General features: G+C 43.3%; 1 protein-coding gene across 2 annotated transcripts in view; it reads right to left on the reverse strand.

The window, feature by feature from the left end:
• The window catches only part of VDR (vitamin D receptor), a 1,330,217-nt gene that overhangs the window by 271,531 nt on the left and 1,040,788 nt on the right, over positions 1-17,898 (reverse strand). For both annotated transcript variants that reach the window (XM_078686550.1, XM_078686559.1), the window contains one exon: positions 4,574-4,725. In XM_078686550.1, coding sequence (XP_078542676.1) covers positions 4,574-4,725 — 152 coding nt within the window. The remainder of the gene's footprint in view (positions 1-4,573; positions 4,726-17,898) is intronic.

The raw sequence follows: 17,898 nt of genomic DNA on the forward strand, positions 1-17,898 counted from the left end.
CTCTTACAAGCCTGCTTAACCTCTGTGGCTGATGAGAAGATCTATGTCTTGCTGTTGATGTCAACACGTAAGTGGGCAGGATACAACATACCATATTTCACATCGCAAGAGCGGAGTGCTCATTTAATGCCCATAAACCTCCCCCAGGCTGCCTGAACAGGAGGTGTAAAATCTGGGTAGATGGAAATATCGGATTCCTGATAACATAGAGGACCTTTCTCACTGGCCAGGTGGAGCCCAGTGTCACAATTTCTGTAATTTAAGAGGCATGCATTTAAGGGTCTGAGGGGAGGGGGGGGGCGAATGTGCCCCCAGAGGGTGCTTCGATTCCAGGAAGCAGTGTGCTCTTTCCACCAAAAAGGCTGCACAAAAACAAGTCTTTGCCAAGGGTATCAAGCAGCAGTGTCTTCACGAAGTATTCCAGTGATACAGATATTTATTTGGCGAGAGCAGGCTTCCAAGTCTTTGTTTTATGCCACAAATAATAGCATATGTTTTTCCAGCTGGTACACCCTCTTACTCAGGGCAACTGAGTCATCATCAATGTTAAAGGTCCTTTCTTCTGCTCCGTCCAGGCGTAGGTTTTACATGCCCATGCTCTCCATGAGGCAATCAAAACCGCTGTTCATACCATTGATTTTCGTATAAATTGAGGCCAGACTTGACTTCCAGTTCAATAATAGGGACTCAGTAGATGCCCCAGGCCTTGAGCACTCCCTTGCTAGCTCCTGTAGCATATTCACCATCAGATACTGAATGGTCACCAGGGTTACAGCTCTTGAAAGTGAGAACTGCTCTGCCATTTCTGATATGCCTTGTCCATGGCCATAATAGTTGTCAGGTAGTCCCCACAATATACAGCAGATGGGGAATATGAGTGCTCCCAGGGCAATTTACTTAGAAGGATAGATACAGGTGCCTGTCAACAGATCTGTCCAGCCAACACTGTGCAATGTAAGAGCATTTGCATTGCAGGCCAAGGGGTACACGCCAACTATCAGCCCTCAGGAGGCCCAATGCGCAGCACCACCAGGGTAAGCCCAATTTCAAATCCAGGGCCCAGTCAAAATAGTAGCAGCGGGCCTCAACCACGCGATGTGGGGCTAAGTAATGACGGTGGGATGCAATGTCCAATCACTCTCCTCCTCCAGTATGCCAAGTTTGGCTCCAGGCTGCTCCACGCATGTCACAGTGTCATAGCCCCTGGGGAAAGCAACCAGTCAGCAGTCATGGCTGTCGACAGAGTAGAGAGTTACCCCGACAGTGCTCCTGTGGCCTGCCAGCTTGGTTGCTGGCTGGCACAGCAGCCTCCAGATTACCAGCGCCCCCGGTTGCGGCTAGGCCTCTGAGCTCCACACGAGGGCAGGAGGTCCAGGGCAGGTTCACTGGTGTACAGGGATGCACTCAAGCCACCATTTATGTGCCCCGATGTCGCAGCAGGAGGTCATCAGGATCTGAGCGAGCAAGATGAGTACGGCCATCTTGACTGCGCATCGGGCCACGATCATGACTAATTCCTTAGCCACCATAGAACGTTTGCTGTTGTTAAGAGGTGTGGCGAACCAGATTGCTGGAAGGAGGCCAAGGTTAGTGCTATGAATGGTCTCATCAGGCTGCTAATCTGAACATTTGTGTGATAGTAGATGTGAAATTCAATAGGAAAGGGATTTACAAGTTTCATATATGAGAGAAGTGCACACATACCAGTTTTTAAATTATTTCAGTCCAGTGAGAAAGACGTACTGTATGTGAAGCAGAAGGTGCTTTTTGCAAAACTGTTGAACAAGAAACAAGGTAAAGGGAAAACAGAGAAGTAAAAGGTGGCAGCATTACACAAGAAAGAAGAAAATGTTGAGGAATAGGAGCAAAGTCCGGGGAACAAGGTAATTATATTTTAGTTTAAAAGGAGACCAGACCACTTAATACCACAGGTATTTAGGGGAGGTGCAGATAAGGGAGGATTTATGAGCATTAAGGGTCATAGCCATTAAGATCTGTTTCAGCAAATGTTTCAAAGTGGACTGAAGTTGTTGGTGGAGAAGAAGTATTTAGCCTCAAAATATATGGATGATTCATTGCATGAATATAGAGTTAACAAAAAGGAGTTCAGATGTATGTGTTGTCATTCTAGATGGATGTTCAAGTATGAAGGTTCAGTTGTATACAGGAGCAAATAAGATGATGGATTTGTCGAGAGATGGAATCATCGTTTGACAATTTAAGAATCCATATTCAAATGTACCAAGTATCGACGCAGAGTTTACTGGTGTGAGTCTGGTTCACTTATTTTTGGAACAAAAGATATTACAAAGACTGGAATTTAGCAAGTATAATAAAAGGAAACACATCCACGACGGTTTTAAGTCTAATCCTGTGATTGCATTCTCTTTCATATTTCCAAAAGTTTCAAATTATTCCCTATTGCAGTCCCTCAGGCCGCCGATTCAGTTCCGACAGCAGTGCCCAACTTGGTCAAAACCTGCAAGGGAGGAAGATCTCTTTGTGCTGCCTGATAAACTATACATGTTATCTCTAAAGCCATCTGAACTACTAATGTCCACATTTGATCTTTCCTTCAAAGAGTGATAATAGATTGCTGATACCAAACAATCTATGAAACTAACAAATGGTTAACACAGGAATAGTTAATGGATAAATCCTTAAGCTATCCCTTAAGTTATGAAGCTTTATGATATAAAAGTTCTTCCCTTGTCATCCTTGCCTCTCTGCTTATTCATATTCTAAGGTCTTGTAGCTCAACTCTCCAAATGGATTTTCCTGGTTAGATATTGTGCTAATTTTTAATTAAATATAACCTGCTTTCTCACCAATATGAATGATTGTGATTCTTAATTACTTACACATTCCTAAGTGCTGTATTGTGTGAAAAAAGTTCAAAGCAATCCAACTCCAGCTTCCTATGTTTCCTCAGGTTCGCTAAACACACTTTTTAATTAGGTCTTGCCTGATCCAGCTCATACTCTGTTCTGGCCGAGACATTTAGTAGCTTCTTTTAAAAGTGCTACCAAAGTGGCCACCAGCTTACTGTCACGCGCACAAGCGCGCATCCCTAGTGTGCTTTAGAACGTCATCGCAATCACTTTCACTTTCAGAGGGACCGCGATGACTTCCGCTTTCACGGCCGCGCGGCGTTACTTTTACTGCCGCGCGCCCAATGCTTGTTCATCTCTTGTGCTTTAATGTGTTTGAATGCTGCTGAATATTTGCTGCCTTTTGTTAATTTTTTTTTGCTTCTTAACGTGTTGCATTTTCTCCTGATTTTAGTATTTTCTGCGAGAGGTTCTTCGACCTATCCCGCCTTTCTGTCCACGAGCACCTGGCTTGGCAGTCTTGGGAGTCTGTCCTGCGGGTGGACTGCGCCCTGTGGTGCGTGTAACTGTAGGCATGTCACTGAATAAAACATAAGCCTACTACTCCAAGACAAAAGAGCAAACCAAGAGGCATGCAAATCGCATCTGTTTCACTTCAACAAGCGTGTTCATTTGATATGCAGCAATTTCAGATCATTATTTCAAACAATGCACGCACTTCATTTAGTCCCCCAGCCCGGGAAAAGCGATGACATTAAACACACACTTTGATGTCTGCCGGAGAGACAGCAATTGCTTTGAAACATGTTTTAATCACATCTGCATGCACATGACCTTTTCTCGGATATTATTTCGGCTCGTGCACAAAGCAGTACGTCTTCGGCAATTTGACTTTCACACCCTGTTGTGGCGCATAATCCGGTGGAGCGGGATGTCTCCTGTTCTCATTAAAATACAAATGTGAGCCCCCGGATTTGGGAGCGCGTGCCAGTGACAGATAATAAAACTGTCAGACAAAGCAGGTGGTATGTGACACACATACTAAGGTCTCTGCGCCCCTTTCACGGCATTCAGAATATTGCTAAGAGTTGCTGGCCCTCATATCTGCGTACTTGGTTCCACGATTGACGAAATGTGTTTAGAAGAAGCTCTTAAAAATCCGGAAATATGCTTATGACTATGTTGAGATAAGAGCCCTGCGCTGGGCACATGGCTCGCTCACTGTCATTTGCGCACTGAAGCAATCAAACCTTATCAGCAACAAGCATTGGCATAGCCAATAGGTCTCACCTTTGGGACCTTAGAAGTGTTTAGCCATGCAACAGTTGATATTGTTGCACCAAGGATATTGTGCTGCATAACTAAATGCTTATAAGGTCCCAAAAGCGAGACCTATTGGCTATGCCAGTGCTTGTTTAACGTCAGCCATCAAAAGATCATGCCACAAATTTCAATCCAACAAAGTCATTTCTACAGCACCTTTAGCAAGCAGTTGCACTCTACATCAAAAAGATTTAACCTGTTTGTCAGCTTTATTACGATATTGTAAAGTGATTGATCTCTTGATCATTTAACAGTATGCTGTCTTCCCATTCATCTAATCAAAAGAGGGACAATAAAGATGAAACAAAAATATTCATTAAACTTTTTTCATTGATTGACAATGTAATTTCCAAGTGAAGAAAGTTACAGTATGCATCTTTCTTGCACAGAAGGTAAGCAAAATATTTTTAGTTGATTACCTTGAGTCACATCATTGACTTTGTACTTGAAGTCATTGCTGCCACAAGTCCAAGACATGTCTTCCATTGAAAATGACTGGTTTGAACGAAGCATGATAACTTCAATAACACTGGACTTCAATAGAGCAATCTGATCTTCGGCAGTTAGGTCCCTAGGTGCAGAAAGCAAACAAATTTTGAACATTGTAAGTTACTAGTGTCCTTAGGAAAAGTACATATTGCAAAGGGGCCTCAAAAACATCAGCTAAACTTTGGTTTTGAACAATGCATTTAAAGTGCAACTATACACTCGCTTTTCCAAAAAACACATGCAAAAATTAACAAAATTGAGAGGCAGAACTAGTCAAGTTCTTGGGTTAGCTTCTTCCTGTGGAGCTTCATTCTCCACCCTTTAAGCCACTGCTACTAGTCCAATGTAAGAAAACCCCAGCCTGATTGAAAGAGACTGGGGGTATCAAAGGGTAATCTGATGTGCACCCTATTTTCGCTAAGTGTGAGGATGAAAAGCTGAGCAATACAACTCCCTCCCTAACTGTTTCCTCTAAAAAAGTATTACCCAACAACGGCTCTGCCTTCAGTTGAGACAGATGCTAGCCTTTAAGGCAGGTGAGGTGCATGCTACAAAGCAGAGGGATGAATTAATTAAAGGAGCAGATGAGCACACAAACTATACTATAGAGAGTAAGCGCCTACATAGACCTACAGGTGCGGCTGAGGAAACGTGTGGAGACATAGTAAGGTTGGGGCTTGACAGACACGGTAGTCTACTAGTTCATGGTTATACTCCACTAGCACAAGGGTGCTGCATAAATACAGATTTGTGGAGGACAGTGAACCATTTAAGAGCTTAGATTGCAAAATTTGTGGGAAAATGACAAATTACAAGTGGACGTCTAAACCATAATAAAACTTCTGGATAGCGGCAGCTATCAGAGGATGGGAGATGACATCACACTAACTAGGACAGTGACTGAAAAGTTGTAATCTTGAAAATGAGTCAATGCAATAACACTGAAAAAGAAAACCTCAGTGTTTAGCTAGGTGGTCAAGGCTACATTTGAAAATGTATAATTTGGTGACTGGACGGCATGAAGAAAGAGGATGCACCACTGAAGCTACTCTATTGGCTCAACTGACAAGTGGAAATTTGGGGCACTGAAAGCAGGAGCCATTTCTCGAGAATGAAGTCACAGAGTACGGCCGACAGGGACAGTCTGTTTTAGCACGTCACATGCTGGCTTTTAAATCTCGCCTGCCCATTGTTTTTACTGTCACTCACTCGCCTGTGATCCCCTGGTCCGCCGCGGCTTGTACCATTTGTGCGGAGGGGCAGGCACCATCTTTTACTTCTCCTCCACACTGTCACTACCCCTGCAGCAGGCCAGCGCTCCACTCACACTGTCGCAGTCCCGCCCAATTTCTAGTTAAAAGGAAGTGCGCTGAGCGGACGCGCACAGCAGCCCGACTGCGCCTGTCCGTGCCTGACCGACGCCAGACACGCTGTCTTTTTCTCCTTACTACAATCTCTCCTTTTAAAGGATGGCCATATTAAAATATATGAGTCAAGAACTCCATCTTCTTAAATCTTCTGTGCCCAGAATAGCTCCCCCACCCAATCACCTTTGAAGAACCATGATAAGCACGGCAACAGCTCACCTAACAGAGTCACTAAAGGACCAAACAGCAAATGCCTGTGCAATAATTCCCAACCCAGGCCCACAGACCTGACCAGCCTATATTGCAATGCACGCTCTCTAACACAGCATGCACTAGAAATCTGGTCTCTACTGGACTCGGAGAAACCCGATCTATTTTTCATAACAGAGACTTGGCTACAGGATTCTTCCCTACCTGATGTAACAATAGCACTTCCTCTGTGCCTTATTGGACTCAACTCCAGCACCAGGAGCAAATATTAAGGAAGACTTGATAGCCTGTAAATTACAACTAGAGCAGATCTTAGACGAAAGACTTAGGAAACGTTGGTAGGCTAGTTCTCTGGCTCATTTCGAGTATGGCGAAGCCAGTGGTAAGCTGTTAGCTTGGAAGGCAAAGAAAGAGCAGAAGAGGAACACTATTAAAGGAGTCCAGTTGGGCAACATGGCTGTGATCTCAAAGAATAGCGCTGATATTGAGCAGGCTTTTTTCAATCACTTTGATTTAGTATATAAGGAGGACTTAGTTCCACGCCAAGATTTAATTCAGACATGGCTTGATCAATATGCTGTCCGGCGAATAGATGATCAGGCATCGGAGAATTTAAATAGAGAAATCAGCTTGACTGAAATAACAACGGCAATAGACTCGGCTAAGAGAAGTAAGGCTTCAGGACCGGACGGGCTGCCTGCCGAGATTTATAAAGCTCTGGCTCCAGTAATTACCCCCGTTCTTCACATTTATTTTTAAGGAAGGAGGTAAAATTCCTTCTTCTTGGAATGAGGCTACAGTTGTCTTTATTCTTAAACCACTAAAGTCTCCATCGCAGTGTGACTCATACAGACCCATCTCTCTTCTTAACTCGGATTATAAATTGTTGGCTAAAATAGTGGCAGAGAGATTGAATGTGGTCGCTGGCAGTTTGCTACACTTAGATCAAAAGGGATTTGTCAGAGGGCGTTCTATTCAAGAACTGACGCAAGCACTAGTAGGTGCAATTGACCTTGCTTCCCTCCATAAAATTCCGTTGGCGGTCATAACATTAGATGCCACTAAGGCATTTGATCGCGTTAATTGGGTATTTCTGGCTAAAGTTTTAGAAAGGTCTAATTTGGGTAGGAATTTTTGTAGATCCATAGCCGCATTCTATCAGGCGCCAATAGCCAGAGTATTAATAAATGGAAGTCTTTCGTCACCCATAAAAATTAATAGAGGCACAAGACAGGGGTGTCCCCTTTATCCCTTGCTTTTTGATTTATATATTGAATCACTGGCGGAAAAAATCAGACAAGATCAGAGCATTTTACCAATCAAATGTAATAATTGGGAGAAAAAAAGTCTCTTTATATGCCGATGATATGATGTTATATACATCAGACCCTACCAATGCTATCCCTCTTATTTATAGTGAGGCAGAGCAGTTCGGACAAATCTCTGGTTATCAGATCAATCAGGCTAAATCAGAATGCATGATATGGAATGTTACACCTTTAACATCTATCCCAATTTTAAAACACGAAATAAGATATCTGGGGGTACAAATTACGCAGGACATACACCAATTGGCTGAAAAAAATCTACTGAAAAATGAGAAGTAAAGTGCGGAGTTGCTGAAAGGTTGGTCACTTCTTCCTCTGACTTTAATTGGAAGAGTTAACATTATTAAAATGATGCTGTTACCTAAATTAATTTTCATATTTCAGAATATCCCACTCGCTTTTAAGGAAGCCCGGCTTAATAAGATTCAAGCTAAATGGAATTCATTTAATTGGGCTTCAAAGGGTATAAGGATTGCATGGAAGAAGCTGCGTAGAAAGAAAGGTAAAGGAGGGCTCTGTGCTCCTGATCTGAAACTATATGCTTGGACTTTACTAATTAAGCCGGGAATAAGGCTATTTGATTTTCCAGCCAGGACAGAAACAGACTTTATGTTCCAGACTATGCTTTCTGAGCTTCAGGGAGGCGCCCTCGGATTTTTGTTTAAGTTTGGCGATTCGCGTTTTTTTAAGAAGGTTCGTTTAAAGGTTCTTAGAGATATGGCATATGTCCGGGCCAGAGTAAGAAGGTTGCTACATAGCCCATACTATTCCGCGATGGCTCCAATTTGGGATTCACCAGGTACTCCAGAGTGGACCAAAGATTCATTGACTTTGCCGCTTCGGGCAGCAAATGTAAAAGCTTGGGGCCAGTTAATGCCGGAAGGGGTCCTCTTGAGCTGGGAGATTTCTATTCTTACGGATAATAACTTATCTAAGTTTAAATATTTACAAATTAAAAGTTGGGCCCAGGCTATGGCAGGCGACATTGGCGTTAACTCGGATCTGGAGGAACTTTTATTGAAGAAAGCAAGGAGAATAAAAATATCGGTGCTTTATTGGACAATTCTGGAAGCAGAGAATGGGGATTTCTGTCTCCCGGTACAACTTTGGAGGGACCAAGTTTCGGATGTCGACTTTCAGAATTTATGGCAAGTATCCTTTGATTTACTTCGCGTTACAGTCTCACCTGCCAATTTAAAGCGCAATCATCTTTTCTCTCTCCATAGAGTGTACTGGTCTCCGGCCAGGTTGGCCTAATTTTCTAAGGGTCCTATTCCCTGTTGCCCAAAGTGTAAGCAGGAGAAGGCGGACGACCTTCATATGTTTTTAATTTGCCCTGCTCTAAGGAATTTGTGATTTGAGCTAGAAGAAGGTATGAAAACGCTCTTCAATTTTGATATACAGGTTAGTATATCACTTGTTTTCTTTGGAATTTTTGCTAATTATGAGGAACTTTCTCAAGACATTAATAAATTATCTCTTTATTAAATTATCTTCCCTCGTAGAAGATATGTAAACTTTGGGTTAGTGATACTGCTCCTTCATACATAGATTGGATCAGAGCAATTAAGCATACACTTAAATTGGACAAGGTAGTCTGGAAGAGAAGGAAGCATTTCTGGATCCCATGTATTAACTGGCTGGATAGGATGTGAACGATTTTGTCCAATGATTATGCCTTTTTGCAGATTGGATTACCCTAAGATCAGTTCAAGGGCCTGGAAAGAGGGAAGAACTGAATTGAATTCATACTTTGCAGTGCCGTGGGGTACGTATTGGGTATCTGCAGAAAGAGCATCCATTAAGATCTTCAGAGTTTAAGAAGGGGCCCCTCTGTTGCTGTGCATGTTGCTGTGCAGGGTGTGGCAGGAATCGATTACTCTGAGAATATCTTTTTTGGCGTATGAGGACTAAAAAAAAAAAAAATACCAATAGCACTTCCTCCTGGGTTTCAACTGATAAGGCAAGATTGGAAAGATAAAAGAGGAGGCGGAATAGCGATCGCCTTTAATACTAATGCTAAAACTCACATTGTCAAATCCCATCAGTCAGACTGGGGCGAACTGTGCGTCTTTAGCATAGAGCTCACAGACAAATAATCCCGGAAAGGCGCCCTCCTCTACCGTCCACCTGGCAATAAAACCCATTTCATCAATAAATTGACCGAAATAATAGCGCCTCACATCTTAGCCACGAATAATTTCTTCCTACTTGGAGATTTCAACTACCATGCGGAACACTCGTCAGATCTCCCCACTAAATATCTCACCACTAGTCTTGGTTCACTGGGTCTGGAGCAACTGGTAAAAGGCCCCACACATGTCGCTGGACACTCCCTAGACCTCTTATTCTCCAATTCACCTAATGTCACTTATGACCAGCTATTCACAGTCTTATGGTCGGACCACTATGTAATAAAGTTTCTGGTCCATGGGACACAGACCAAATCCCTACCTAAGCGAGAATCAAAGCCAAGCAGATCATGGAATAAGATTCAGATAGCGCCCTTTACCCCCATTTTACCATTCCTCCCTCGTCTGAAACTACACACATCAACAAAGCTGCCAGATATCTGGAAAACACAATTAGCAAGACCTTGGACATCACTGCCCCAGTAAAAGCCACTAAGTGTCCAGCCAAACTTTCCCCTTGGTTCACTCCCGACCTAAAAATTGATAAACTTATCGTCTGAAAGGCAGAACGTAAATGGCGACACACTAAAAATGAAACTGACAAACACTACTACAAAAAAACGCACAGGAACTACATGGATCAGACAGCCTCAGCAAAAAAGACCTACCTCGCAATCAGAATAGATCAGGCCTCCAACTCACATAAGGAACTCTACAAAATAGTGAAATAATTCACCAACCCCGCTGCATGTCAACCTCCTCTCACGGCATCTCAAGAATGGGTTGACAACCTTTTGTCCTATTTCGTAATGAAAATAGAGATAATTTACAGTCAGTTTCCACCTAACACTACACCCAAACAAGAGACCAACAGCTCTCCCCCTCCTTCCATTCCACTCCCTCTCTTCAAGCCATTCTGCACTATCACTGAGGAAGAGGTAGCTCTTACCCTGAACAAAATCAAATCAGGATCTCCTGATGACCCAGCATCCTCCCAGACTATATCAAAAATTTCCATGGTCCTCATCCCACACCTAACGAAAATCTTCAACCTCTCACTATCCTAATCTACTGTCCCCACACATTGGAAGGAAGCCATAATCCGACCAATTCTGAAAAAACCCACGGCTGACCCAAAACAACTTGTCAACTATCGTCCTATCTCCCTCATACCCCTATTTGGCAAGGTTATGGAATTTTTGATTAATGGCCAGCTTTATAAATACCTGGAACACAGCAACCTGTTGAAGCCATCTCAGTTAGGCTTCAGGGCGTGCCACAGCACCGAAGCCGCCCTGCTCGAAATTGTCAATAACATCATGCTCTCTCTCGATGCAAGACAATCCGCTATCCTGATCCTGCTTGACTTGTCCGCGGCCTTTGACACCATCTCCCACAACATCCTGATGGAACGCCTTTGGAGTTTGAGGTCGGGGGCCCGGCGTTAAGCTGGATTAAGAGCTATCTGACTGCCAGGTCCTCCAAGGATCAAATAGGCGCTCTCTCTTCCAAAAAACAGATTATCGATAAAAGAGTCCCCCAGGTCTCCATATTGAGCCCTACACTCTTCAATCTGTACGTGTCACCCCTGGCTAAGATTATCCGAGATTATGGGTTCGACACAGTGTCATACACTGATGACACGCAACTTCTAATCACACTCGGGCAGATCCTAATGACACCCAAACTAAATCTAATCAATGCATGGCATTCATCAGAGACTGAATGGGGAACAACCACTTTTTACTCAATGTGAGCAAAACCGAAATTCTACTTTTCGGCAATGCTCAGAAAATATGGACAGGCGACTGGTGGCCATCATCCCTGGGTCCCTGCCCGCCACCCAAAACCACAGCACGCAACCTGGGCATTATAATAGACGACAAACTGTCCATGGCTGATCACATAAACACCACAATCCGCACTAGTTTCAGCCTAATGAGAATCCTCAGAAAAATCTTTAAGTAGATTCTTCTACTATTCCGGATGCTCCTTGTTCAGGGTCTCATCATTAGTCATCTAGACTATGGAAAAGCCCTACTAGCCGGCATTAATGAGGAACATTTGTCCGACGTCCAGGTATTGCAAAACACAGCGGCCAGACTGGTTCTTAATATCCCACCGCACCCCCTCTGCTCCAGTGATAAGGCCCTCCACGGGCTTCCCATAAAGAAGAGGATCATTTTCAAAATATGCTGCCTGGTCCATAAGTCCTTAAACGGCAATGGGCCCAAATATTGAGCCAATAAACTGATAAGATACAAACCAGCCAGACTCCTTCGCTCAACCAGCTAACTCCTCCTAACCATACCTAAATGCGCACAGTGAGAAACAGAGGCAGAGCTTTTTCCAAAATTGACCCTGAAACCTGGAATGCCCTTCCCTTACATCTTCGTGCAGAACAAAATCACAACAGATTTCGCAAACTACTGAAAACCTGGCTCTTCCAGCTTTAACGAGTGACCACAGGTTATCTGAGTATTCTGCGGGCGCTGCGAGACCTATGGGTGATACACGCGCCTAACAAATACCAAATACATACATACATACATAAATACAAGTCTTATTAACACTGTAGCATTCTAGTTTATAAATAGGCTAAACACACCTATATTGATGTGAAGCAAAAGACACACAATGGAAAGACGGAATGCAGAACAAATGAAAACATTCACCCCAGGCAAGAGATCTGGGTTAAATCCATCATTCTTTTGCTCACCATGCACCCCAGTTTAGACCTGGCCATATGCAAATCAGTCTTGACCCCGTGCCTCATGGGAACAGTCCAGCCCAAACTGCCAAGCCAGGTCCGCCCTGGAGCGAAAACAAGCATCCTAGGACCAGTTTAGGGGTTTTACCCCTCATCAGCCAAGATAGCTTGAATCCATTGGCAAAGTGAGCCCGAGACCCATGTCTGGGCATACCCAGTGCACTTAGGGCGAGAAAGCAAAAGACACGGGTATGCCCAGACGTGGGTCCAGTGCTCTCCATGCCACTGGAGTCAAGCTATCCTGGCTGATGAGGGCTGAAACCCCAAAATCGGTCCTAGGATGCTTGTTTCCAGTCCAGGCCTGGCCTGGAAGTCCGGGCTGGACTGTTACCATTGGGCACAGGGTCAAGACTGATTTGCATATGGCTGAGTTCAAACTGGAATGGCATCATGAGCAAAAAACGATGGATTTAGGCCTAGATCTCCGTATTGGGGTGAATGTATGACATTGTTCTGCATTCTGTCCATCAATAGTTGTTTTTGCATTTGTTACCCCGAGTGGGACGGGTATGCCCAGACGTGGGTCCCGTGCTCTCCATGCCACTGGAGTCAAGCTATCCTGGCTGATGAAAGGTGAAACCCGAAACCGTTCCTAGGATGCCTGTTTCCAGTCCAGGGCGGACCTGGCATGGCAGTTCGGGCTGGACTGTTCCCATTGGGCACAGTGTCAATACTGATTTGCATATGGCTGGGTTCAAACTGGAATGGCATGATGAGCAAAAAAACGATGGATCTCCGTACTGGGGTGAATGTATGACATTGTTCTGTATTCTGTCCATTTGAATTTGAATTTATTCTGTCCATCAATAATTGTTTTTGTATAGTAATCTGAAGTCAGGATCAAGGGAGTTTAACGCAATTCTTTTAAACTGTATGACTTTATGTAACAAGTTGACAACTGTTCATATTTTTTTTGTTAATTAAAACAGTGGATAATATATGTAAAACAACTGTAATGAGCTATATATTTCTAAAGAACAAAATAAATTGGTCCAAATTTTTGGAAGTACCACTTGTGTACATAGCTTACAATTCGCTACCCGTAATTATAAAATTAAAATGAAAAATTAAAAGGAACATTTTAAGTACAATTGGAACACTTCTATAGTAATCCCATAAAACACATTTCTGAGAAACCCTTCTTTTGCTGGTCAATCGAATTACAAACAGCTACACCTGGATGAAGGACAACTGTCTCAAGCTGAACTCAGACAATACTGAAGTACTCAGCCTGGGACAGCTCGGGGTGGCTGGCCGTACTAGGAACCCCTCCCACCCCTACAGACCACACATGCGACCTGAGCATCATACTGGACTCCTCGCTCACAAAGAACCACCAAATCAATGCAGTATCCTCATCCTGCTTCCATGCGCTCTGCCTGCTTCAAAAGACATTTAGATGGATCCCCACAGAATCCAGAAAAACGGTCACCCACACACTCGTCACCAGCAGACTTGATATCAGCAACACACTCTACGTAGGCGTCGCCTAGAAAGAGCTCAGGAAACTACAGAACATCTAAAAATGCTGCACCCCGACTGGTCCTCGACATCCCCCGCGCAGCCACATAACACAATACCTCTGAGATCTCCACTGGCTCCCAATCAACAAGAGAATCACCTTCAAGCTCCTCACACATGCCTACAAAGCTCTCCATGACTCAGGAGCAGAATATCTGAACCACCATCTCGCATTCCACATACCCGCCATACAACTCCACTGCGCCCAACTCGTGCTGACCTCTGTTCCACAGATCAACAAGACCCGAACCGGAGAAAGGTCCTTCTCCTACTCCACCAAGACCTGGAATACCCTCACCCTCCACCTGAGGCAATCTACGTTGCTGACCCAATTCAGGAAGGACCTTAAGACCTGGCTCTTCGACTGCACCTCCACATCGAGACGTATCAGCAGCCCCTGCCTCCCAAGCAACTAAGGACCCTCAAGGGTGAGCAGCTGCGCTATACAAACTCATGATTGACATGGAAACCAGATTTTTATATATCTCAGAATCTACGTCCAATAGCCTGCAAACGAGTTAAGCTTCAGGGCAGCTTCTTGCTGCACCATACTTCAGATTAACCACAGGGCCAGACAGCATTTCCCTAGTAGGCTGCTGGCTAGGGAGCTCCCATCACACAGCCCGGTCCCATTTAAGTTATGATTTCCTTCTATGTGGAGATGCATTGAACATTTTGGAAGGAGTCTGTGTTGAAGTAAGATATGTCCAACTTTATGAACTGTAACAAGTATTGTACATTGCTTTGAAGTAATGGTTGTAGCCACTAATAGCCACTCTTAGGACATACATGTGAGCCCCAATAGGTAGAATGAGAAGCTGTATGACAGCTGCGTTCTGAAGTCTCTGTAAATTCCTCAGTAGTAAGTTTGGTGTTTCAAAGTATAGTCTTTTGGCATAGAGTCTACAAGGGAAAACAAGAAGGTGATGATCAGTTGAAATTTTTTGGGGAAGCCAAAGAATCGTAAGATTAAATGCAAGCAGCTCACCAAGTCTGAACTTTGCTGAGAAATAGAATTTAAATGGGGTGTAAGGGAGATACTGGTGTTCATTAATTGTCATGCCGGGACGTAAACCAGCAATGGGGTTGAATAGTGCCTGAAGAAAGGAGGAAGTGGGATGAATTGTAATCTGTCTTTGAGGGTAGAAGCAATTCAGTTCAGGGTGGTTCCTTGAAATCCTACATTGTCAAAGCTCTGTAGCAACAGAGAGTGGTTAACCACCCCAAAAGTAGGTGTACAGCCCGGTAGGAGGAGTGCCGCTATTCTATTTGAATTAACAATAGTTTTAATATCACCCCTTGTGACAATCATTGATACTCCTGTGCTCCAGTCAAAATGGATTTAAGGGTAACAATCTAAAAGGCTACTTTATTCGTGGAATACTGATATATGACTGAAGGCAGATAAATTGAGGATTTTGGGTTAATGTAAATAGGTGGATAGTTATATGGATTGGTAGGATCAAAGCCACGTCTTTAATAAATCCCTTTTTTATGTAGGGGGTTTAGGTTCTCTTGGAATCATTGCAGTAGCCAAGCAGTTGTCTGTGACATCACAGGATAGCGGCAGAGCCTTTAAAGGGAATGCCCTTGGATATAATATATAAGCACAACATGGGGCTGCTGGTGATGCTGCTGAGATAAGCTTTTGAGATTTTGTGAAGTCTTCATGTATCTAAGAATAGAAAAAAGTAATCTCAGTCACTGGCATGTGGTAACAAAGACAGGGTTAATTGGATTATCCTCATTGTCTTTGTTGTGCGGGTATGTTTCCAGTTCTTTGGCTTTTGTAATTACATGGCCTGTCAGAGAATTAAATTGATAGAGGGAGGAAATCATTTTGGAATCAATTTATTAAGAGTTATGGAATTCAGTAACAATTTTGTGCAATTCCGTGATGCCAAGTGGCTCCAGCAAGACAGCACAAGCAGTGTAGTCTGTGAGCCTTTTTGATACTGCCCTTTTAGGCTGGGGAACAGTGTTGTATTTTAAGTATTGTATTACTGTTGAAATATTTATCGCAGAGTCTTTTCAGGATCCTTTAATTTGTTTTTGGGGATTTAACTTCAGGTGTCAACTGGACAGGTTTCCTGAACGGCTTAGAAGATGAGATGAACTTCAATGGATTAAGGATGTCAACAGTAGGTGTTGGTGCCATGCAAGAAAGGCTAAACTGCTGTTATCTGCTTAGAAAGCAAGGACGCAGATGTAAAGAATGGTACAGCATGTTTTGTCAACTGTCTAACACTTAATATACAGTTTGAAGGCTTCCCTCACAATGAATGGATGGAGCCTGTTGGTCAGTCTAGGTGAAAGGATATCTCTTAGCCAAGGAAATGATTCAGGAGAGGCAAATCTCTCATCAAGAGTATGTCTGGCTGTACGAGTAGCCCCAAAAAACATATCAGGAAAATTCATCAAGTCGAGGTAGAGAAGAGGAATCTAGATCGACATAGGTTAGGCACATCAAACCAGTTATTCTGGTCTCCAGGTAATCAGAGGTTATGATGTTTTGAGGTGGTCTGCACAACAAACTTCATAAGGGCTTCAGCGACTACTGAGTTGTATGGCGGAGGATCAGCAAAAGGGAACATGGTACAAGTAGAAATTCACATTAATTGGTTTTATCGTCTTGGATGGGTTCTTTTCAAAGGAAGGTTTAGTGGATAATGGATAGATCTCAATCAGTCTTTTTAGATGGATAATTTCTTTGAAGCATTTTACAACCTGCAGATACGGTTTCTTGGTTTCTGTAATAAACAGAAGGCCAGGAATAAAGTCCGAATATAAATTTATTGATGCACAAATGGTTCTGGTTTATTGATCTTAAGCTCAGAAATATGCAGGAGAGAAAATAGTGGATTAAGACGTTCACAGTGCATATTGTTGAAAGTTTTGATAGCAGAGTGGAAAGTCAGACAGATGCTCTTCTGTCTTGAGCATGCTCAAAACATTTTACAGGGTTTTGGAAAGGTGGCAAGTGAAGGGTCGGAACAGTCAGTAAGAGGTTCAGCTCGGGTGCAATGATGCAAATGTAAGGAAAAAGGTTAAGGGATGCAAAATTAAAGGATTAATGCAGTTGCGGAGGAGGGATTAGAATAAAAGGTAGGTGGGAGGGAGAAGACGTGTTAGTATCAATGTTATTATTAGTATGTAAATGATTAGGGGTATGGTTAGGAAGAGGTCATTATTAACACAAGGAAACAAAGTATTGTATGCAAGAGAAAATCAATTGAGACTTCAAGTATAGATAGATGAGGCTAGTGTGGAAAAGTAAATTTTGCCATGTTCTGTGTCCCTACGTGTCATCCATCATATGTTATGTGTGCATGATTAAATATGCATATGCATTCCCCATGTCTGATTAATGACGCAATTACAGTTGTGTCCCCCTCTAGTATGCCAGTTTCCAGTCCTCGGGAATACTACGAATATCAGGCCTATGTAAAGCTGCGTTGCCACGTTTCTCAGTGTGCACGTTATTCCATTATAAAGTCCCCGTTTCTAGGCCTCAAAAGGGCCCGGACACCAGATTCAGCTCCTGTCTCCTGAAGCCTCGCTGAGGAGGGATACAGCCCCCACCTGTATCCTCGACCCTTCACTTACTTCCTGCCTCGCAGTGCCCGGCCCAGCCTGGCTCAGTCTCTGAGTCTGCCAAGAATATGTTATGATTCCAGTTATCAGTTCAGTCCTCCTTCTCTGCATTCCTAAGCTACTGAACTGCATCAATAGTTTCCGTCATTGTCTAGCCTTCACGTCTCCATGTTAGAGAAATACTGCATTTAATGGTCATTTAATATTCTTCATCACGCACTACATGTAGAATAATGCATGGTCCAGTCTCAGAATCAAGTTAGCCTTTCCCCTCCTAGCTTCTAGTTCCTATCAACATGTTCCCTAAACATCAGATACTAGATAGGGTTTAGG

This window comes from Lissotriton helveticus, chromosome 1_1 (genome assembly GCF_964261635.1).
Source record: "Lissotriton helveticus chromosome 1_1, aLisHel1.1, whole genome shotgun sequence".
NCBI lineage: Eukaryota > Metazoa > Chordata > Amphibia > Caudata > Salamandridae > Lissotriton > Lissotriton helveticus.